Below are 23169 nucleotides of genomic sequence, written 5' to 3' on the forward strand. Positions count from 1 at the left end.
TACAGTATGTGGACACATACCTGTGTAAATCACAACTAAGCTCAAGTCAATTGCTTTAAAAACTGTGTGACTGTTTCATTGCACTAATGAAACAAAAATGGGACATCCTTTGAGAGCATAATTCGTTACATGTTGTATAACCAGTTGAGATAAATAAGGAAGTCCCTCTGGGTGAATAAAACTTTGAAGGATATTGGGGAAAGAATCACCGAAAATTCCTGATTCACCGTCTCGGGAAAGTGCTATCCTCAAAGACATGGCTTTTTAAAATATATAAAGATTTAAAATCTGCTCTAGTACTTTTAGAAGGAAAAAATACTATTTGCATTACATTTTAGTCTTCATTCACTCAGTGTGGGGTGGGCTGTGCACCTGATGTGCCCATAACTTCATTGCATGCAGGGGAAGTAATATGTTTCTGCCATGTCATTGACAATAAATGAGTCCTTGCTAAGTGAAGTGACCCTGGCTGCACCAGGTACATGGCATAGTATTTATGCATTTCTAAGTGTACGAGGCAAGTTAATGATAACCACATAATGCTGAGGTCTGATACCATGAATAATGTTCAAGATTCGATCATCTGTTTCCAAAGTGTTAGGATACCTTCTTGTCACTCACATTAGGAAGCTACTGGCAGATTCACCTGTATTATGTTCTATGGACCAGCTAAAATGTAATATTTTTATCTCCCAGTCAAGATATAAGTTCATTTTGGGAGACTTAAGTCTTGTATTGCCAAGTTTGTGATCCATAAACGGTAAGAACTAATGTCTAGTAAGCAGAGATTCCCCCTGGCCTGCTTTTTACAGAGACTTTCTGGGGAGGTCGGAGGTAGGAGCAGTACGACGCATCTGTTTAATATGTTTGGTCATAATTGTAGAAATTAGACGAGGAAAAGGCCTATTAGATCATCTATTCGAGTCTCTCTGTCTGCCAGTTCAGGATTGTGCCCTGCAGTATAATTGCTGGTGTTTTGTCCTAGCTCAGTGCTATTAACTTTGTTGCTTTAGTTCCATTTAGTTTCCAGATGGACTTATTCTATACTAGTTTATTTAAAAGTGATACCAACTGCCGTATGCTGCTACGTTTACTGTAGAATCCTAATTTAAGGGACTGTACAGATTAATTCTTTAATCTGTCTTTTTTTTTTAAGAAAAGGGTAATGAAAACTGTGCCACTCTGATATTTAATTACTGTAAAATAACAACTGGCTGCTCTCAGTTAAATTCCAACTACATAAATCAGTGAATTTTTTTAAAAAATGACACCAAAATCCAGTAATTAGCCTAAATCTGATGTTTCCTGTTACTCAGATGAATTTTGAAGCAGCGGTCCATATCCCTGTCATGGTTCTTGGGTAACTGATGGGCACTCCTGCCATCTGGGCACTGCAAAACCCGGAGGGCACCTCAGACTGCATAAACAGGCGTTTCAGTGTAGATCTGCTGTCTGCTGTCCCCTCAGAGCTGCCTAGCAACCATCTGGGACTTCCTGCTTTTAAACCTTTACTCTACCCCTGACATAATTATAGAGGCTGGAGAGACAGGACAAGCCCCGCCCACAGGAGCTCTTTAACCCCTTTGACACCAGTGCGGGGTTTATATACCCTATCACAATTTTCTCTTCCAAACTAAAGAAGTGAGGGTAGAGGGTATTACTGCTAAAAACCCATCATCTTTGCTTCTTCCACATCCTACTGCAGGTGGCGGCAGCAGCAGCACCAAACAGCTAAGGACACGTGTGACAGTGCAGGGAATGAGTATGTGAGGCTGCACGCTGATCACTTGGAGGCTAATTAGTGCCCACCAGAGAAGCTGATTGGGGCATAATGATTCAATCAGGCTCATGGGCTGGGTAGGGTAAGAACTCAGTTCACCCCATCAGCCCAGGGCTGAATAGAAGAGGAACAGGAAGGAAGTACAGAGAGAGAGGAAAAGAGAGGAACAGGGCTAGCTGAGGCTAGTCACACAGAGGGCTCAGAGTAGGGAGACCTCTGTTCCCCTCAGCTCCTGCTGAGAGGGCCTAAACCTTGGCAAACTTTGTAAATAGGTGGGAGCACGGAGAACTGTGGTGATATTGGTGAAGGGGACTTGAAATAAAGCTTCAGTAAGAGCACACCTGGAGGACTCTGTGCAGTTTCTGTGGGGAAGAAGACGGGGGCCAAGCAGGGCCCCTGTATAACGTGGCTCATTAATTCTAAAGGAACAATAGGGCCACTTCCTACAGATGGCCAGCCATCTACACTCCTCCCAGGCCACCAAACCACTGGCAGTATGTTTCCTTTCCCTGCTTTGCTGCTCTTGTCTGGTTCCCCTGACAACTGCATCCAACTGCCTTCTCTGCAGTATACACAAGGTACAGAGGTGTCACTGATGTTGCACCATCCTAGAACAAACTGGTACAACATCTGACATGATCTGTGTTTCCCTAATGCCCCTCCAGCTTGTCATGTCTCCCTCATCTCCACATGGGAACACCATACACTTTTGAGGGGCAGAAGGTGGCTATCTGGTGGGATAGGAAACCATGTCTTTCCCATTTTTATGAATCCTCTTCCCGTTTCCCAGAGTTCTACGTCCTGCCACAGTGCGCAGCAAGGAGTACTGTATGGAATAAGGATATTTGTGCTGTGCTGTGTGGATATCCTGTTTCAAAATGATTTTGTAGAACACGGCAGATATTTGGTACAGTTTTTCACTAATATGATGAGGCATGCAGTAATCTCTCTTGAGACTGACACCTATTAGGTAGGATTTCAGGATAAGATACTAGCTTTTGTTCCCTACCTTTGCACCTGGCCTCCTAGGTGCAGCATAGTAAAAGGTTGTAGTCCTTGCATGTTCCTGTAATAGTGTCATCTAACAGGTTTTTTTTTCAACTTGTTTACTGAAGAAACCCTTCACCCCCCCCCCTTTTTTTTGATCAACTACAGACTTTACTCATATTTAGGTTGCTGTATCCTGTGTTTCAAACCTTGATATAATTTAATAAATCTTTTAGTTCTCTAGTCCCACAGGCCAGCTTCCTTCTCTTTTGATTGAAGGGTAATTTTTGTTTTTGCTCTAGTCAGTTTGTTCTAGGATGGCAAGTTTCTTGTAGATTTCTCCACTGATTTTTATGATCTCTCTTTAAATCATTAAAACACATAGCCTTATTAAAAAACAAAATGAAACCATGATCAGGTTATTTACCTATACAATGAAAAATCCTCTTCTTCTCCATATTCCATCTTGAGAATCTGTATGTAGATCAAAGGTATATTTACTTCACTATATGGTGTTTCCAACCAGAGTCTAGTGAGGCTTTTCAGAGTTTAAATGAGGATGGATGGAAATTACAGTGATTAATTCCTGCTGTATATCCCCAAAGCACTGCTCATCACTGAAAAGTGTCTTTCACACAAGGTATCTGTGAGGTCTTGAAGTACTTTATATTTTTGTGATTTGAGTTTGCAGGATTGAAATAATATGAAACCATTTACATAAAGTTTCAATTGAAATAAGGATTATACTACATGCTTGTGCTGTTCAAGGCACCAAGCCAATCAAATCTGGATTCCATACTAAGGTTTCTGACACTTTCCTGCCTGGCGGGCCCTTTGATGTGATGTCATGGCCAGCTGACTTCACTAAATAAATTGTAAAGCCTCTTTATGCTACTCTGGCAATGTAAGGTGGCTTCAAAGTGGGCATAAATATGGTTTATACCCACTTTAAGGCCCCTTTAAACTGACAGAGTAGGGCAAAGGGGTCTTCCTGTGTATGAGGATCAGATTGTTCACATTGCAGTCCCCGTCAGTACCAAACTAATGATCCAACCAGTGGACCAAATTCGGTGATGAATCTTGGTCACATGCCACCTCAGGCACGTGCGCATATGCTAAGAAGAATAAATGACCTCAGTCCCATCAATGTGGTGGGAAAGATTATAGTTCCTTTTAGGTACCAGAACCTTACTAAGAATCTTTTCAGTTTCTTGATATTTTATAATAAACCCTCTTTTCCTGTGACAGGGATATTTTAAAATAGGGTAAATAGGGTCAGTTGTAATATTTTAACTTGCTGCACTTTCTCCAGGGTTACATAACACTGTTCTGACTTTCACTCTTTATTTGGGCCAGAGTGTTCCTTTCTTATTTTTAACTTTTCAATTCCCTTTGTTCATTTGTCTTTTAGGAGATTGTCTGTAAGGAACATTCCATTTCAAATTGTGCACAAAATATGTGATATTTTTAAAAAAACAGTTCTGATATTATCATTATGTAATTTAACTAGGGTACTGTGGGGTATATCTAAGTTTTATCTGGTGAGATTTGTGTACTGCTCTATCACTGACTAGGCAGAGATACACAAACTCTGCAGGCTGTTTGATCTCCTATTAACGATTTTCTTATAAATACCTTCCTTATGTGAAAATGATTATTAGGAATTAGATTTGAAACTCTTTATAAGTAGTACAGTACATACAGTAATTTTGTAGTTTAAATTATGACTGTAAATTACGTGCTGTGACTATTCATCTACATTTACGTTCACAATGTTGCCAACTCTCATGATTTTACTGAGAGTCTCATGTTATTGGTGTTTTTCTTAAAGCCAGAGCTTTGAGAGTCATGCAATTCCATTAGAGTCTGAGCTTTCCTAAAAAAAAAAGTTCTAGGGATGCATGTGGAAAAATGCTTGAAAACGCTAAGGATAAAGGCTCAAAAACCAGAAGACAAATAAAAAGGAACTTCTGATTTTATTTTTTTTTTAAATTTCAAGATTTTTAAGTCAATCTCATTTTTGGGTCTCATAATTTTTGAATATTTGGGGTTGGCAATACTGATGTTGGTTTATTCACTTTGATCTCAAATGATTTTAAATTCTGCTACTATTTCCCCATAGGCAGGGACACAATTGTCCAGGCAAACACATTTGTAAAATTGCAGGCCTAATTAGCACAAGTGACTAACACATATATACAAAATGAAAAAGGACTGAATTATGACCTACCCCTTGGTAACGCCCCAGATATCTGATCTCCCTGATTACCTGGATCACAAGTTGGGAGGGGGAGGAGGGACAGCAGCTGCTACACCAATAATCCCCCCAAGAAAGCCATGGCTTTATCTCCCCTATGGTTTGGCTAGCTGAGATGACTGAACATGAAAGTGTATGGTAATTGTCCTACACAATATACTCCCCTCCCCCTGCAGTATAATTCCCTAAAGAGGAATTCCAAAAGAACTGTGACTCAGAAGTGTGAAATGTGACTCAATATCACATCACATTTTGGGCTAAACTACAATTCGGTATTTTCTGCCACAGAAATGATATCGTCTTATCTGGATGAAATATTATACAAAGTGGCTTCTTAGAGGGCTAGTAACTTAAACTTATCTGAGGCAGACTACTGAGTAAAAATAAAGCCCACCTGCCCTCTGGAGAGTCATGAACTGCACCAGGAACCCATTAGGATTTGAGGATGGGCCAGAATTAGTGGTCGTTATACTTTTTTGAGGGGAGGGGATTTTTTTCTTTCTCTGCTGTGAGGCAGTTGTTGTGAGAGTTTCCCTTGTCACCGCAATATTCTGTATTTGAAACTTTCCTAATGCTCTTCTTCTGAGCAGCTCTGACTTTCAGATTCACATGTGTATAACTAACAACCCAGTCTATATATACAGTATTGTTGTAGCCATGTGAGTCTCAGGATATTAGAGAAACAAGGTGGGTGAGGAAATATCTTTTATTGGACCAACTTTGGTGGGTGAGAGAGAGACAAGCTTTCAAGCTTACACAGAGCTCTTACTCAGGCCTGGTCTACACTACAGTTAGATCGACGCAAGACAGCTTATACTGACCTAACTATGTAAGTGTCTACACTAAAATTTCACTCCTGCCAATGTAACTGCCTCACTATGCTGACTTAATAACTCTACCTCCATAAGAGGTGTAGAGTTAATGTGAATGTAGTTGGTCGATGAAGTGTCAATGTAGGCACTGCACTGCTCACATCTACCGATACTGGCTTTCAGAAACCATCCCGCAGTGCCCCACATTGACAGTACAAGCACTCCTGGTTGGTATGCACACCACCAACATGGAGCAAAATGTAGACATGCACAAGTGATTTAATTACTGCTACGGCTGTATGCTGACATAAGTTAGGTCAATTTAATTTTGTAGTGTAGACTGCCACTTACAGCGTTGAAACTTGTTTCGCCCGGGGTGTGGAAAAACACACCCCTGAGCGACTCATGTTTCAGCACTGTAAAGTGGCAGTGTAAGCAGTGCTACAGGGCTGGGAGTGGCACTCCCAGCACTGGAGGCTATTCCCATGCAGAGGTGATTTTATTACAGCGCTGGAGCCATGGCTACACACCCAAGTTAAAGCGATGCCGGGGCAGCAATTTAACGTCGGCTGTATAGACATACCCGTAGTTTCCCAGACCTGAAGAAGAGCTCTGTGTAAGCTGGAAAGAAGTTGGTCCAACAAAAGTTATTATCTCACCTTCCTTGTCAAACAAATCTATCACTTGCCTCAGTAGAGTCCAGGATATTTAATAGGATAGGCTGTTTTAGAAAAATACTCCAGTACTTTTGGCACAAAAAACTTTTCTTTCAAAATCCAGCATGTAAGCTTATATTTCTGATTATTTTTTTCTGAACAAGTATTTCTTGTGCACAGTTCAAGGAATCCTACTCCTCACAACTACTTGCTCTATTCCCAATTAGTGGAGTTGAAAAACACTTACATGTTTAGGATAACAAAACAAAACATGCATGCAACAATTTATCATTATACTCCTTTATTTCTTACTTCATGAAAGTAGTTAAGACAAAAGCATCAAAAAGCTAATGCTTTCATTTCAAATAATTAGCAATGTTATCAAAATGTGAACATTTGGAATTTTTTAAATATATGCCGGTAAAATACAGGTTTTGGCATAATGTTTCTGAGGGAAATTATGTATTTCAGTCAGAAATCATGCAGGTTGAATTCTGCAAAAATATAGCATCTATGAACTTTTGTATGAATTCAGAATGGTTTGACAGTTTGCACCTCTCTCCAATTTGCTATTTTGAATATCCACTCAAAGAGGTTTTTGTTCTTGTGAATGTTTGACAATTGGTGTTTAAACCTGTTCAGAGGGCTAGCTAGTGGCCTATACACCCTTCAGTTTGAGACCTTAAGTGAGACTGACATGATGCATAGACCTTACCCTGGCCCTCTCTGCACAGGGGTGAATTCCCCCCCACCCCTGCAAATTACCTCTGGTGCATGTGTACAAGACATTGTGTGAACAATTCATTATTCATTATTGACTATTCTTCCCCTTTCTCAGCCCTTTCTTTACTCTCTGGTATAGATACACTGAATTCCATGCAGTTCATTTTGTCGGCTTTTTCAGAGGCACCTGAAAAAACAAAGTTCTTCTTTGTGTGGATGTTAATAATTCCACACACCCTTTTGTAAGATTAGAAGTTTTCCTGGTGTCCTTGGCCCCTTCTTCATTGTGCAAGTTGCTGTACACTGATAGGTTGCTATCTTGGCGCTGCCCTAGACGTTCAGTTCATTGAGAAAGTTAATTTTTTTTCAGGTGGAAGGTTTTATATTATCAGATATTTCGTTATTATATTATTTACATAAGGCCCCCAATCCTGGATTAGATCTAGAGCACTCTTGGCTTCAGTTGGGCTCCATGTGGATGCAGAGGTCCACACTAATAGAGCTGATTGCAGGATTGGGTCCAAAAGTTATAGACTGATGGAAAATGCAGGGCATTAGTATGGTCATTATTATTATTTATAATTTGTATCATTGCAGCAGGTAGGAGTCCCATTCAGGGACCAGGACCCCATTATGCTAGGTGCTGTGCAAGCACACACACAAAAAATGTATCTCATGTGGACCAGTTTCTTTTGAAATGAGCAGAAACTTGATTTCTTTTAACATTGGGGACTGTCCATTGAAGTTTACTTGGAGAGGATTCCCTTTTTATATCACATACTCACCTTTGCAAAATTCAGCAAAAGGTGACTGGCACACAGCCATGACCACAACCCTGATCCTGAAAACTGATCCTAAGGGTGTCTGTGAAGAGTCCCTACTTTGGGGCTGCATGCAGGTGCAAGGGTCCACCTGCATTAATCAATTTGCAGGATTAGGACCTAAATTAGTTGTACAATTAAGAAAAAATTCAAGTCCAGTTACTAGTGTTACCAATGAAAGTAAGGTCTGAGGACTTAAGGCTTGATCTAAGTCCGTCTGAACTGTGTATGTTCTATGAAATAATGTGCAACAGTTTTACATTAACTATGTAATCATCCTTTTTTACCAATATATGTTTTCTGATCAGCAAAGGCTTGGGGCAGAGATGATACAGAAACATTTACTTGCTGTGACAAAGACAGTGACTGTCAGGGCAGAGTTCTTGCTTATTTGCTGTATAGAAAAACTTTCATTGGATCTGTGTGAATATGCAGGTAAATTGTATATAAATAAATTTTAAAATTCAGATCTCATTGAGTGTAGTTTCTTATCTTCAGAATCACAAATATTCACCAGTTAGATACGAAAGATATGTTTTCCTAATTAGATAATCTCCAAACTACAATTCAGTTTCCTTTTTATGCTGTTACAATATAAATATTGTAAAATATCAGCATCACAGTTCAGGTGTCTTATGTAGCACATTTTAAAAAAATATTAATGTAGACCAAAATAAAACACAATTCCGCTCTCCAGTGTGTGACTCCAATATTTACAAGACCTTCTAATTGATTGTTTACTCCATTTACCAGTTTCTTTTGGTGGAGCAAGGAAGCATTTTGTTGGGCTACTAATTTACTTTACTGTTTCAGGCTTATGCAAGGAAAACGAATAAGTTTTTCACTACAAAGAGATCACATTTAAGCTGATCCCTCAAACTTCTCTCCCAAAAAAGTCACATCTATGGAGTTTAACTGTTATGTGCCTGCCAAATAAATATTTAAGAGGTTCTGTTTTATTTTTTTAATTTATTATTTGTTTGCAAAGAATGACCTCAATGTTGAAATAACTGTAACAAAGAAGAAAAGTGTTTTATTTGTGAATATATTACAAGTTTCTATCCTATTTTTCCTTCTTTATAGCTGCAGTCAGTGTGGGCAAGCATGACAGCTGCTCAAACTCAGCAAACTTCCAAGGAGTTGAGTATATGCCTGACCGATGTGTCTTGGAAGAGTCTGAGAGTCCAGGTGAGAGCCCTTTAAAGATAGTCACTGAGTATCAAATGATAAATATGACACAGCTTTTGAGCCAATCAAATAAAACACATTGTAATGCTCCTTCCTTTTTAGCAGCTGCAATGTCAAATTAATGGCCACCTCCTGGGGTCATAGTGTGGAGCTGTTATCCTTTCCTCTTTCATCAAGCATTCAAGTCCTAGAAAGGATAAAGGCTTTATGACCAAAAAGAAAACTGACACTACTAGTTCATTATCATTAGTTTTGGACTAAACTGCTTAGTTAATATATGTACAGTGTCTGACCCTTTGAAGGTAGAGTAAGATTATGAAAAATTAGAAGGATTGTCCCTACTATAGCTGAATATAAAGCAGCCGTTCAGATGCTGTAGGTCTGGAGAAAAGCAAATTGACAGTGTTATAACCTGATTCCTTTTTCAAATCAATTCACAGTAGTTAGTTCAATTAATGATTTTTAACATTGAAATGATTAATTGCAGTGATGTACATAAGGTGCATCCCCTTCTAGTGGCTATGGGATTTGTCTTAATGTTGCTTATTTCTCTATCTATGTATGGTATATGTGAGAACCTTATTAATTGAATCTGAAGGGAGAGCAATTACATTTAAAGTGCATATTATTGTAGCTGATTAAAAACATAATGTGTAATTAAATAAAAAAAAGGTAAGCAAGGTGTGGGTCTGGCCCACATACCAACATGTAGGTAACATGCACACAGTATCCCTTAGTGAAAGAGTTAAACGTCTTTTTTTCACTTGATATTTTCCTTTCCTGCTTTATCTGGTTTCTGTGTACCCTCTTGCATCTTTGTGTGCTGATCCGTGTATCATATTTTTGATTCATCCTCTCTGCGGCCTGTCAGCTTAGTTAAGAGATTTCCAAATCTTGCAGCCTGCACTGACAGGGGGCAGCTGCCAACAGTCCCCTGATCCTTCCCCAAGGAGCGCTGCTGAGATTTAATTTTCAGTGAAAGGGTGCAGTCTGAAATCCATGTCAGGTCCCCTAAGTCATCTCAGAACCCAGATAGGACCCATGGCTATGGGATTATATTTCAGTGCACTCCACTCCTTCAAGATTCCTTGGGAGTTGAACTGCTGTCATGTACCTGATTTGAACTATGTTTCCTTTTCATTTTTTCCACAGAAAAGAGCAATGGTATATTTTAGAATAAGTGAAATCAGTGAATTGTAAATCTGCACCTATTTTCAAACCATTTTGGCTTGGTCTCACTACTTTGCAGCAAAATGCAGCATTGGTTTTAAAAATAATAGGTACCAGGGTAGGGAGACACGTTTAATTCCATACTTCAGTTACACCAAACCATCGATGGTACCATACTTTAAGGCTTATGCCCTTCAGGAACTGTCCATAAACCTTTCTAGAACTGTTACAGATAAACGGATAGCCTCATTTTTTATCTGTTTTGGACAGAAGTTAGAAAGAATTAATTAAAGGTTAATAGTCATAACTGGTTCAGGTGAGAATTAATTTAGGGCTCCCTCTGCCTAAAGATATTAATTTTAACCTTCCTTTAAGTTATTTTGGGTGACTGAATGCGTATGGCACTGTATGGGAGTGTAGAATATATAGTTCTGCATACCTTATGTGTGTGTGAAATAAAGAAAAGGATGTAAAACTGTCCAGCGGTGAATATTGATTGGGAAAAATGTGTGTTGATAAAGAATCTAAACTTAAAAACTGAGTTTCATTCTGTCCATCTGACATCATTAAACTGCTAATAAACCATGAATTACTCTGGCTTTTCTCTCTGCCCATTCCTGCATTTTAAGACATCTTGCCTTGTAGGTCTGAAAATCTCTGGAGAGTTCACTACTGGTCTCACTGCTTTCCACTGAGAATTTGTGGCTTGGTTGTCATGGAGACATCGTATTTCTCCAAGAATTGCTCATATTGATCCGTGGACAGGCGTAAATGGCCAGGCGAATGTGAGGAGTAAAGGGGGCTGGGCAGTACTATAAAATGACCAGAGGTTATGGGTCGGAAATAAGCTCATAGCAAACACTTAGGTAAAGAGAAAGAAACAGTTTCATTTTGTTTCAGGATTTCGTTTTTGCACTTTGTGCCATTGTCTTCTTTCACTATAGACTGAAAGAAACTTGTTAGTCACTTGTCATGTCAGATCTTTGGTGCTTGTCCTGACACAGCTGTCAGCCTTCCAGCTCTGTGCAGTTCAGGGACACACAACAAAGAGCCAGCAACATGAATTATTTATTACTCCTTGTGTGGATGAAATTCTGTGATAAGAAATTAAGACACTTCTGACAGAAGCATTTGTTTGAAAAGAAAGATTTTGGTGATAGAATGCTTGAAGCTTACCACTTACTTTTTTGTAGGCAAACATTCAAACAGTAACATAACATTTAGTTGGTTACTATTTTCTTTAGTCTTTGTCACATGTTTTTACTTTGTAGTGTATTTTATTTACTATTTTAGAGCATGAAGGATGTCAGCATTTGACTTGATGAAATCTACAACTTCAGAATCTGTGTCCCATGAATTCAAAGCCTGGGAAAACTTAGAAGCTTCACCTAAGCTTTTATTAAAAAGTGACCTATATATGTTTGTAGAGTTGTTTGTATTTTGCGTACAGTACTTTGTCATATGCTGCATTTCCCACAGAAATACCAGTAAGGAGTATATTGACTTTACCGTCTCTTTTGATGAAGGTAGGGTGAAAGTATTACAGTGCATCTTCAAAGAGCTCTATAAGTATTCTTAGAAAGGTACTTTATTATATTTTATTGGAGCCAGTATGGGTTACAGAGGTGCAGAACCCCTACTAATAGATGTGACTGTGTCATTTGTCTTTTGATGACCCCGATAATAGATTCAGAGTAATTTTCAAACTGATTTTAATTCTCTACAATCTTACACCATTTATTTACTTATTTTGGTTTTGGCCTTCCTGATGTTCCACACACATACACTTCCTCCCACTGCTGCAGATTTGGCCTCAAGCAATCACAGAAAAGGGCATATAACCTGGTGAATAGCAGGAATCCATTAGACAAGCCAAGAAACTAATCTGGGATTTACCTATAATTTTCAGTGTTTATAATATGGTACGACTAGTCTCCGACAGGTAATAGAACCCCTCAGCCTGCACTTTCCTCTTGGATAATTCATTAGTAAACATTTTTCACCTGCACCAGACACAGGTAAATATCAGACTAGGGTTTCTTGCCGGGCATACTGGATTTTAGATGCTCTCTTGCATGTACCTACAAGCTGCCATTATCTGAGATAGTGGCTCATGTTTGTATCCTCCCTCATACAGAGGAAATGCTGGACTTCTATCCCAGATGTCTAATACTAGGTTTGTGTCCTCCAGTTTCCTACATACTGAAGACTACTTCTCTCTAACATGCAAAGCCATGGCTCTTCAAACTTGTCCCTGCTTTGGCCTGTAACAAAATAATCAAATAATGTCAACACTGTGTTTATAGACCTGGTTATCTAGGCATATCAAAACACTTTACAAATCTTAACAGACCCTCACAATGCCCCTCTGAGATAGGGGTTACCACCACATTTTCCAGGTTGGGAAACTGCAACACAGAGGTGTTAAGTGACTTGCCCAAGTTAATGCACTAAGTCTGTGGCACAGCTGGGAATAGAACCCAGATGTCCGGACTCCTACTCCTGAGCACTAGACTATGCTTTCTCTCATAGGGAGCCTAGGTACCTTTCCTGTCCAGGGAGGAGTACCACTGCAGGCATGATTCCCCCACCACCCATGCAGAAGTCTCTTGGGAGCATTATGGAGGTCTAGCCCCATGAAGCTGGAGGGGACCAGACAAAGATTCTTTGAATTTTACCCACTGAAACATGGAGGGAAAGCAGCACAGATTAATGCACCCTGAGATTTCTTTGCCTTCTGTGCTGCCCTTTAGCACAGACCCAGTAATGGAGCCCCGAAAGCCTGGCTCATGCAGGATCAGTGTTGTCTAGGGATAAGCGGGGCCAGGTGGAAGAATATAGGGAATGCACATTGGCATAAATGTCCCTTGCCGACTTTGGACCTCCCACCACAAATCTTGCCATATTCATCAGGTAAGCAGATAGAAACCCAGGTATTTCCAGGGGTAGTGGGGACATATCACACTCCTCCAATAGAAGAGTGAGTAAGAAGCTGGAGGTTGAAACTAGCAGAGCATTTTCTCCCCTGTGTGGGTGTAATGGAGTATACAAACACTATGCAGGAGAAGAATGGATTAAGGAGGTCCTCTGGGCCCAGGCAGTCCTGCCCCACCACACCCTCAAAGCCTGCACAAGCTGGAGGAAGAGCTTAACAAGGGAAGCAGAGTAGCTCAGTGGCAGGCAGATAAGGGAAGTAGCTGACGTGCACTCTGAATTCCTGGGAAGGAAGTCCCACAGGAGCTCCTGTTGCCTGAGGCCTGGTGATACTGAACTGAGCAAGCGTGCAAAGGAGGGACTGGTGACTTCTGAAGGTTTTAGAAACTTAGTTTGTATGTTCAGTTATTTACTTTATCCTGTGGGAAGAGGAGGTATTGGCACGAAGTGATCCAGAGAGGCAGCTGCATAGCACCTCAAGGCACAGGGCTTAACTGCCTATCACTGGGCCCTGGATTGGAGTGGGGTGGAGGGTGGGACCAGGCTCCCGTACCCACCCCTAAAAAGGCCTTCAAAAGTCTATCAGTACCTCTTTGGTTAAGCCAAGAACATTCATTTGTGCATCTTAAATCCCTCCTGTCACTTCACACAGAAAACATTGCTTCTAAATATTTTGCCCCTCATTCTCTGACTAGCCTGGACAGAATAAAATTCTGCTTGTATATCAGACACTAGTGAAAAATCCCCATAGTTTCACACCTTGCTTAGTTTCATGTACTAGAAAATCCTGAGCACAAATGTGGGGGAGAACAATCTGTGGCCCCCCCTGAGATTTCATCTGTGAGATATAGCACTACACTAAGTGGGAAAATGAATCAAAAAAGAAAGATTCCAATTGGCCAAGTGCACCTGAGAGCCATGAATATGCAGCACTGAGTGTGACTGTGTTGTTAAGAGACGGGTTATAATCACCCTTTAGAATACCTGATTAACACTCTCCAGTGTATGCAGCTCTAAGGTATGTTATCTAGATCAGTGCAGTACCACTTATATCTGTGGATCAATATCCTGTTGTTGGAACTTGATACTCAAATCGAGGTTTTCCATTAAATTTCACAACTATAGAGCACCTTATGAAAAATCAAGGCTTTTTTTTTTTCTTTTTCTGGCTCAGGTACCAATATCACAGCAAAAAAATATAAAAGGGTAACTAAACAAGGACAGATTCAGGAATGGAATGTTAGCAATTGCTGATGATGCATGAAGCAGAAAGAATGTGGAATGTGTGGACAACCCATTAATCATAACCACAGATAACACATACTGCTCATGGTCTGTGTTAAATAAAACTTTATAAACATTTTATCATACTGTATGATAGTATTAAAATATACCATGTACCATTTAGCATTCAGGTTCAAAGTATCAAATTATTATTCTATTTTTTTTTCATATGAAATTAGAGAGTAAATCAAGATGACTGCATAGTGTGGTATGAAAAAATGTTTTATATCTATACAAATATAAATTGATATCTACTTTTAATGAATCAAATCTCCTGGATTTTTGGCTGTAATTATTAGAACTGCAAAAGACTGCTTTTATCTCTTTCTCTCTATTCTTACCTTATCTCTTCATTGCATCCACTTAAACAGTGGCTTATAAAATACCCAATACACGATATATTTTAAGTTTAGGCTATAAGTATTATCATACATCAGCTAGGAAAATTTATGCGACTAAAAATTTGATTGATTGGCTAATTCCCATTTCTGTAGACTCTTGATAAATTGTGACAGGACTAAGATCTCATACCTGAACAACATTATTACTCCTCTTTCCACTTATTCTACAATAAGTCCAGCTGAGAGAATCATGCATTCCATCTGCAAGTGAAGTGAAAATGCAAATAATCTGTTAGCGTCTAACACAAATTAGCTGTCTCCTTCCAAAATTGGGAAGTTTTGCACATCTAAAGAAAATTTGTGTTGAATTGCTTTAAGGAGATACATATGCACTCTCAAGCCAATTTGACTTCCATGTTGCTTTTTGTGATGTTGCTCTTTGAGGGGGTAAAATATTTTGTGGTTGTAGATTGCGGTATACTTGAATACTAGCATAATGTTGATGCATAGCTTAATTTCACTACAAATAGTGTTGAGAGTTTTTATCATTTTATAAAGTGATTTGTAATGAACTCTTTTAAACAAGTGAAGCCGTGCCTATTAATTACACCACAGAATGTTCCAAAGTGAAATGAATACATTTGTTTTCCAGATGAGATGAAACAGCATCCTTGGATGTCCAAGGTGTGTTCCTGCAAGGTGTGTTAGATAAGCCTGTTCCTTCAATGAAACTAGAAGGTGGTCAAGTATAGCAGAGGAACTGAAAATACAGGACTCTTTCATAGGACAATGATTTTCTTTAATGTGTTTTGATAAATAACATAAACTGAATGTTTCTTGTATCAATATACCTTTCACAATTAATTTTCAAAAATATCTTTCATATCATCTACTTTTCTCTTCTCAGTTATTGGTTCCATGTACAATGACAGCCCTTCAGTAGAGTCACATTGATTGAATATAATCTAGATTTTTGTTAACATATGCAACATTAAATGATTCCTTGTTCTTGAGATGTGTTTCCACTAACAGAAGGAATCTCAAGACAGAGATATTTTGTCATTATTATTAAAATTTACTTTAGAAGTATTATGGTAACTCTATCTGGTAAATATTACATTTGACATAAATTTGAAGATTTAAATTAATGTTAAATGTTCTGTCTTGTTACTAAACTACATTTATTACTGATAACATTTCAACATGGGGAAGACCAAATATATTTAAAACAACTTGTGCATCAATGTTTGCCTGAATGTAAAGAAAAAACAATTAAGCATTTAATTAAACTGCAAATTAAAAATTAATGTGTGTGATTGCATTGTAGGTAAGTGATTCTGCAGATATCAATACAAGGAAAAAATGTGTATGTGTACATGTCGATGTCAATATGAAATTTGGAGAAAGCTGTCCATTAATCTAGCATCCACTGCTGAAATGATGCAGTGTGTACAGGTGCTGTTCACATTCCTCAGTATGAGGAATTTCAATATGTATTTGCAGTGCAGTTATAGATAAAACACAGACTTCACACTCCTACATGCTTATCCTTGGATCCTGTCTTGAGTCTTGTCTGGATCTTGTGCAATGTGGGCCACATTCTGCTCACTTATTCTGGAGTAACTTCACCGACTTCACTAGACTTTATTCCAAATTTACACAGGTGTAATTGAAAGCAGGATATGACCCATATCGTCAGCTGAGAAAAATCCAGGGTTAATCTACCTCTCAGTGTTTATGATACAAGCAGAAAAGCAAACAGTGAGAATGTAAAACTTGATTAATTTATAACTACGCCTAGCAAAATATGTTATATGCAATTTCACAGATGGCAGACAGTAATCCAAATGTGAGTGAGCACTAGGCCCTATTCTTGCCTTCACCACCCTCTATTCTTAATGGCTGTCGCTTATTTCTGTAAGCAGAAGCCCAGATCTTGATATTTTGCTTCTGTAGGTAGCGATGCTTTCAGAGGCATTGCTTAAGCCATGATCCTTCTAACAACATTTCCATTTCTTCTGTAAAATGCATCATCTTGGCATTTTATGAGAATTGCAGCCATGTTCATGTGTTGTATTAGTGCACCTTTTATCATGGGATCATCCTTTTCTTTTCTTTTTTTTGTGCTGCATAGTCACATCCCTATCTAAGGATCCAGTTCTGAATTCTGTAACTATTACTGCCCTTGAGTAGAGTTAGGCTTTGTCTACACTGGCAAGTGAACGACACAACTTTTGTTGTTCAGAGGTGTTAAAAAAAAAAACAAAGAACACAACAACCCCAAAAGACAAGTTTTGTCGAGGAAAAGCGATGGTGTGAACAACGCTTTGTCGGCAGGAGCGCTCTCCTGCCAACAAAGCTACTGCCGCTCGTTGGGGGTGGAAGTTTTTTGTCTGTGGGAGAGCTCTCTCCTGCCGACAAACAACAGCTACACTGCACGCCTTTTAGTGGCTCGGCTGTAGCGGCATGGCTGTGTCACTAAAAGCAGTGTACTGTAGACAAAGCCTTACTCACTTCATCCCCTTCTTCAATGTAAAGGCTGCAAATTGGGCCAAAAACTGTTTCCACCAAAGTAGTAGTCTCTCTCTTCCAAAAAGCATTGCTGGGTCAAAGGATGTTGCATAGATCAATGAATTAGTATTGTCCACAACATCCTGTAGTGTTGTGGTAACAATTACATTTGTGGAACATGATGTTTGATTTCTTGCTTTTAATTCTACAAAGCACTGCATACCAGCAGACTGCCAATACTGATAACACTTTGAAATGCTTTCTGCAGTGAAGATTGGTGTTTGGCACATGCTTCTGCATGCCATTGTTTATTCACTTTTGCTAATTATAATTGCAAGTATCTGCAAGGTAATGCATTAACTTTTTTATTAGGTACATTTATTGTCCTGGAGGGTATTTCCAAATGGTGTTTGGATGCCTTTTAAACACCCAGGCATGCCAACAGAGGCTGAAGACCAACTTTTGCTGAGGACAACATATTTGTACCTACTCAACCAATTTACAACTATATACAGAAATATGCATTAACATCCTGCATTTACGAGCAGTATACATGAGCCACAATGGCTAAGAAAAACATCCCTACTCTAATACAATCTGGCGCACCTTTGCAGTGATACTTATTAGATAATTTTGATTTTATAAGGAAGTTACAAGGTGTTTGCGAATGTATTTTTCAATTGTATTAAGTTAAAGGGACTCCATCAAGATGAAAGTCATAGTTTAGTGTCCTTATCAGGGTTGTAGTTATATCAAATTTTCAAAAATGCCCAGGTGAGCTAGGAGCCTAAGTTCCATTTTCAAAAGTTACAATTATTTTTCATAAGTAAATCTTCATAAGTCAGTGAGACTTAGCAATTTAAGTCACTTGGGCATTTTTCTGAAAATTTTACTCATAATCCATTGCATGATTTTTAAAAAATACCTTAAAATAGAATTTACTTTTAATTAGAGATGGGTCCAAACCAAAATTCCAGTCCTAAGAACCCTTTTGAAACTTGGAATTTCCAGTCCAAATGTGGATATGGATCAGAATCTTGCAACTGGCCCCTATCTCTTCTAATGGGCTGCTTCAAATTCTCAGATCCAAACATTGCAATATTTGGATTAGGATCCATATTATTAACAGTCCAGAATTCAGCAGTTTGATCTCTGATGTGCTGTTGACTTATTTTTAAGCTTGAAAAGTGAAACGAACACCAATTGTTTCAAATTTCAGGATTATATGTACTTGCACAATGCTGTTGTGTTTGAGTGTTCCAGGGAAACATTTTAATAATAATAATAATAAGTCTGCTGCTTTCAGAGGTGCAGATGTGACCCAGGCACCACCTGCGTGTGGTGTTTTGTCCCATCCAGTGTCACCAAGACCTCTTAGAGAGAGAGAGAAAGCAATGAATGAGTCTGCTCTATAGCCTTAGCTAACAGCCAGTTGGCTTTTAGCTCATGCAATAGAGGCTAATATGTAAATGGGGGAATAGTCCCACTACTGTGGGGAACTTTCCTGGCTTCTGCACTACCCCGGTGAAGTGGGCTAGCAAAAGGATCCAAGTCCTCGCTCCCACTTCCTTTACCCAGTGGCCTCCCTGCCCTTGAGGACTCCCCTTCTACTCTCCTGTCTGGCAGAGTCCGCGTAACCCCAACAAAGCTGAGCCCAGGATTCCTGGGGGGCTCGACCCCCAACCCTGCTGTGGTCACCTAAGACAGGGGCTAGGGTGTCCCCACCTTGGGTACTTTCTCTGCACTGGGCACTTCTCTGACCCACTGACCATTACATACAATTTAAAGCAAATGCAAGTTATTTAATTAACAATTAATTTTAAAAAGAATAAGGAAAAATGGGAAAGGTTAAAGGAAACACATCAACCCGCTCTGTGGCAGGGAACATCACAAACAGTGTCTCTGGAACGTCAGGACAGTTCACAGTCTGTTCCTTGTAAGTCCCAGGCCTCCTTCTCAGGCCCTGGCTGTGCTGCAGGGATGCTGTGGGTTGGACACTTGCTCTGGTGGGGGCCACACGCTCGCAGGCTCTAAGTGGTAGGACCCTTCTTCCCAGTGTCGCCCTGCCCTGTCAGGGTTAAGATCCAAGCCTGGCCTGCAGAGCCTCTTGGATGAGGCATCTCCCTGTGCTGGGCCTGCTGTCCAGGGTCCCCCTCGCTCTCCCCAGCTGCTCACCGCACCCAGCTCCGGACCGCTCCAGCCCCAGCTCCACCACTCTGTCTCAGCACTGCTGCTGCTGCTCTGCCTCCAGCTCCCTGGGCTGCTTCTTTGGCCCCTCTGCCTCTGGTTGCTGCAGCTCTGCTCCCAGGACAGGTCTGCTCTGCAGGCTGCTTCTGTGACTCTGCTCCCAGCACTGACCTGCTTCCTGGGCTGCTTTTCTGGCCCCTCTGCCTCTGGTTGCTGCAGCTCTGCTCCCAGGGCAAGTCTGCTCTCTCTGGGCTGTGCCTCTAGCTTTGGGGCTGCAGCTCTGCTCCCAGGACAGGGTCTGCTCTCTCTGGGCTGCTTTTCTGGTCCCTCTGGATCTGCCACAGCTCTGCTCCCCAGCTTAGCTTGGGCCCCTGCTTTCTCCTTAGCTCGGCCCCACTCTGTCTGACCCAGGCAAATCCAGCTCACACAGAGGACGGGACCTCCCTGGCCTCCAGACTCCCTGATTAGCCTGCCCGCCCTGTCATTCAGGGTGACCTGGAGCATTGGCCTCTCCCCATTGCTCCTAGGGACTGGCAGTCTCAGGGTCCCGATTCCCCATCAACCCTTCTCCCTTTTTAGTACTGGGAGCTAGCAACTAAAACACCCCCACTGAATGTTAGTAAGGGGGCAACAGTCCCCTTACACATGCACTAAGCTCCAGCGGTCCCAAGTTGGATCCCGCCCGTCGACGACCGGGTCTGTCAGTGTTACACAGATGCTCCCCTCCAGTTATGTTGGTAGCAGGAAGCAGTGTGCACATAACTAAGGTGTTGTGTGCAAAGAGAAGGGGAAGAGTAATTGGTCTGTGCAATGTTTTCAAACCTCAGCCCTCTGAAAGCTCTTTTGCAAGCACAGGGGGTGGGGCATATAGAGAAGAAGTGTGCAGCAGGGTGTCTCCGATGGAATAAGCAGCATTACCTCTCCATAGTGTTTTCGCCTCCCTTTGGAAGAGTATGGCAGTTACAGTGCAGACTCGAGAGAGAGGGGCAGTGGGAACACAGGGCTTGAGGTCATTGTGCTGCCAGGTCTGAGGGATTGGCCAGAGAGCCCCACAGTGGGACAGCTCTCTATGCTACTACTGATTTGAGATCTGTGAAGACAGAAGCCTGGTTCTCAAACAGGACAAAGATTTTTGCTGAGTTTACGGGTCATGCATCTTTCCCCTGTGTTAGCAGAAGAAACTCCATGAGCTGATCCTCCCCCCTTTTCCCCTCCTGTAGATTTTCCCTGTGAAAGGCAATAGCCAAGTCAATGAAATTTTTAAGAAATCATGAGAGCATTTATATTCATAATAGTTTTGCTTTGGTTTTTAGAGCCTGAATGTGCAGAGTCTAACGTTATTACTACAGCTCCAATATTAGCATGTGAATTTCGAAATCCATAACCTCAATTTAAGGGCAGTAATTTCCAATCTGCTGCAACATGAAGCTTAACCAATGACTGACTCAGGGATCCTCTCTCACTAAGACATGCAATAAGTTTTGCACTTCTGAATGGCACCTGTTGAAAAAGGCCAAGTGTATGCAAGTGCAGATGCACTCCCAAATGCCTGCACAATTACCTGCTTTGCACAAACATTTCTATAGTAGGGCAGATGTGACAGCCAAGAAGCATAAACAATACAGTTAGTCGAGATGAAGCAATGCAGTTTATTAAACATCACTTCTGATTATAGAAGATTATCAAGTTTAGTAATGTTTGCAGGAAGATTTCAGCATGAGGTTGTAAACAAAATTGTTGTCCAAATTAGAGAATAAAACTTCAGCTGTACCTCTGTTTTTCATCTATGTACCTTTAAAAAGCTTAACTAAAGCAGAGATGGTTGTACTGTGAGTTTACATGAAGAATCATGGAGAATTAGGAGTGGATTCTGCTGTCCCGTCTTGGGAAAAATTTCCACTGGAAACAAGCAGGCAAAATAGCATCTCAATGATAAATACATTTAAGCATTACTATGTCCACTACTGTTCCATGCAAAACAAGGCTGATAGTTTTTTCAATGCTATAAGGGTGGATTTCCTGTTACAGTTACTCAGCAAAAATATAAAGAACATTGTGAACAAAATATAATTCACTCTATTTTCCTTTATCCTTCAAACCTTGCAAAATAATGTGCAGACTTCTGAACCCTAGGGATTTTGGTAAGTTGCTCTTTGTACTAAATGTCACTGTGGATTTCCCATGTACAGTATCAAAATAGTAAAAAGCATGTAATTTATTTTCATAGCTCTAACATATATAATTTGACAGGCAGACTCTCTACAGATCTCCCCAGAAAATGCAATGCATCTGTTGTTTGTTTTGGTGTATAGTCTTCCTGCCATGTAGATGGCAGCAACACTCAAGCCTTGAAATTCACATCAGCTTTTAGTGAAGCTTTATTCCACAACACATTGTTCAAGAATATTTGTTGACATGACATAAAATGCTGATCTTAAGATTAATATCAGCATGATTGCATATATCTTGAAGCAGCATATGACATCACAATAGCTATATTTAAAAGGCTTTCTACAGTATCTGACAATGTATCATATCTATTAATTTGAATATAAATCACATTTTGTTCTCTGTGCATTTTGTTGTATTTGGTTCATGGTCATTAAATCACCAGTATTTTTCTGCTTTGCTAGATTTCATGCACAAGACTGGTTCTCTGGGGGATCAAAGCAGGTGAAGAGTTAGCAGGGCATTCCCTTCTTTTATTTCTCTTTGGGGTGACTATGAAATAGCAAAGGCTAGGGGTAGGAGTATGTTGGTTGTGCAGGTTGTTGTCCATGATAAAGAAAAAGAAGATGGACAGGGAAAGATAACTGGGTGCACAGCATGGACTCTTGCTCTATGGGCTCTGCTAAGCATAGTACTTTATAGAAGATAGTATAAATTATCCTGTAAAGCCCAGTGTGAGGGTCCACATCCAATTAACTTGACATAGGGTAGAACTGTCTGCTGTCTCATGTTTATTTTGGGTGCGAGCACAGAGGGTTGGAAAGAGAAGCAGTGAAACTAAGCATGTGACAGCCTCTGTCTCTTGCAGCATCAGCTGAAACCTCATTGAGGCTTTGTGGGAGCATTTTCAGGCCATGATGGATAAAAGCAGGCATTGCACAGGTGACTAGAGACACAGGAGCAGCAGAATGGGCAAACTCAGGAAAGCACATTCACTTCCAGTTCCTTGGAATAGAAAAGAATTTTTTTAAATGGTGGAGTGGGAGGGTGGTTATTTGGCAAGTGACTTTTACTGTGGATGAATCTGTGCTACTTCCCTCAATGCTTTGAGTTCAGTAGCAGCTGGAGTAGCAAGAACAACAGCTACCAGTAATACTGGTGGCAGAGCCTATACTGGGAATGACTTTGATTGTAATCTCTTTGGGGCAGGAACTGTCTTTGTTCTGCATTTGTGCATCTAGCACAAAGGGGTTCTGGTTTATGACCGGGGCTGCTAGGTATTACCACAATTCAAATAATTAAGTATGAAAAAAGGCACCAGAAAATGAAGCTGGGGGGTAGATTTAGGA

At 40.3% G+C, this 23169-nt stretch overlaps 1 protein-coding gene across 1 annotated transcript in view; it reads left to right on the forward strand.

The window, feature by feature from the left end:
* WDR72 (WD repeat domain 72) overlaps positions 1–15742 on the forward strand; it is a 176147-nt gene extending 160405 nt beyond the window's left edge. The window contains exons 19-20 of the mRNA XM_074964768.1: positions 9120–9224; positions 15606–15742. Coding sequence (XP_074820869.1) covers positions 9120–9224; positions 15606–15661 — 161 coding nt within the window. The 3' untranslated portion in view covers positions 15662–15742. The remainder of the gene's footprint in view (positions 1–9119; positions 9225–15605) is intronic.
* Positions 15743–23169: the final 7427 nt, after the last annotated feature.

This window comes from Natator depressus, chromosome 10 (genome assembly GCF_965152275.1).
Source record: "Natator depressus isolate rNatDep1 chromosome 10, rNatDep2.hap1, whole genome shotgun sequence".
Lineage (NCBI taxonomy): Eukaryota > Metazoa > Chordata > Testudines > Cheloniidae > Natator > Natator depressus.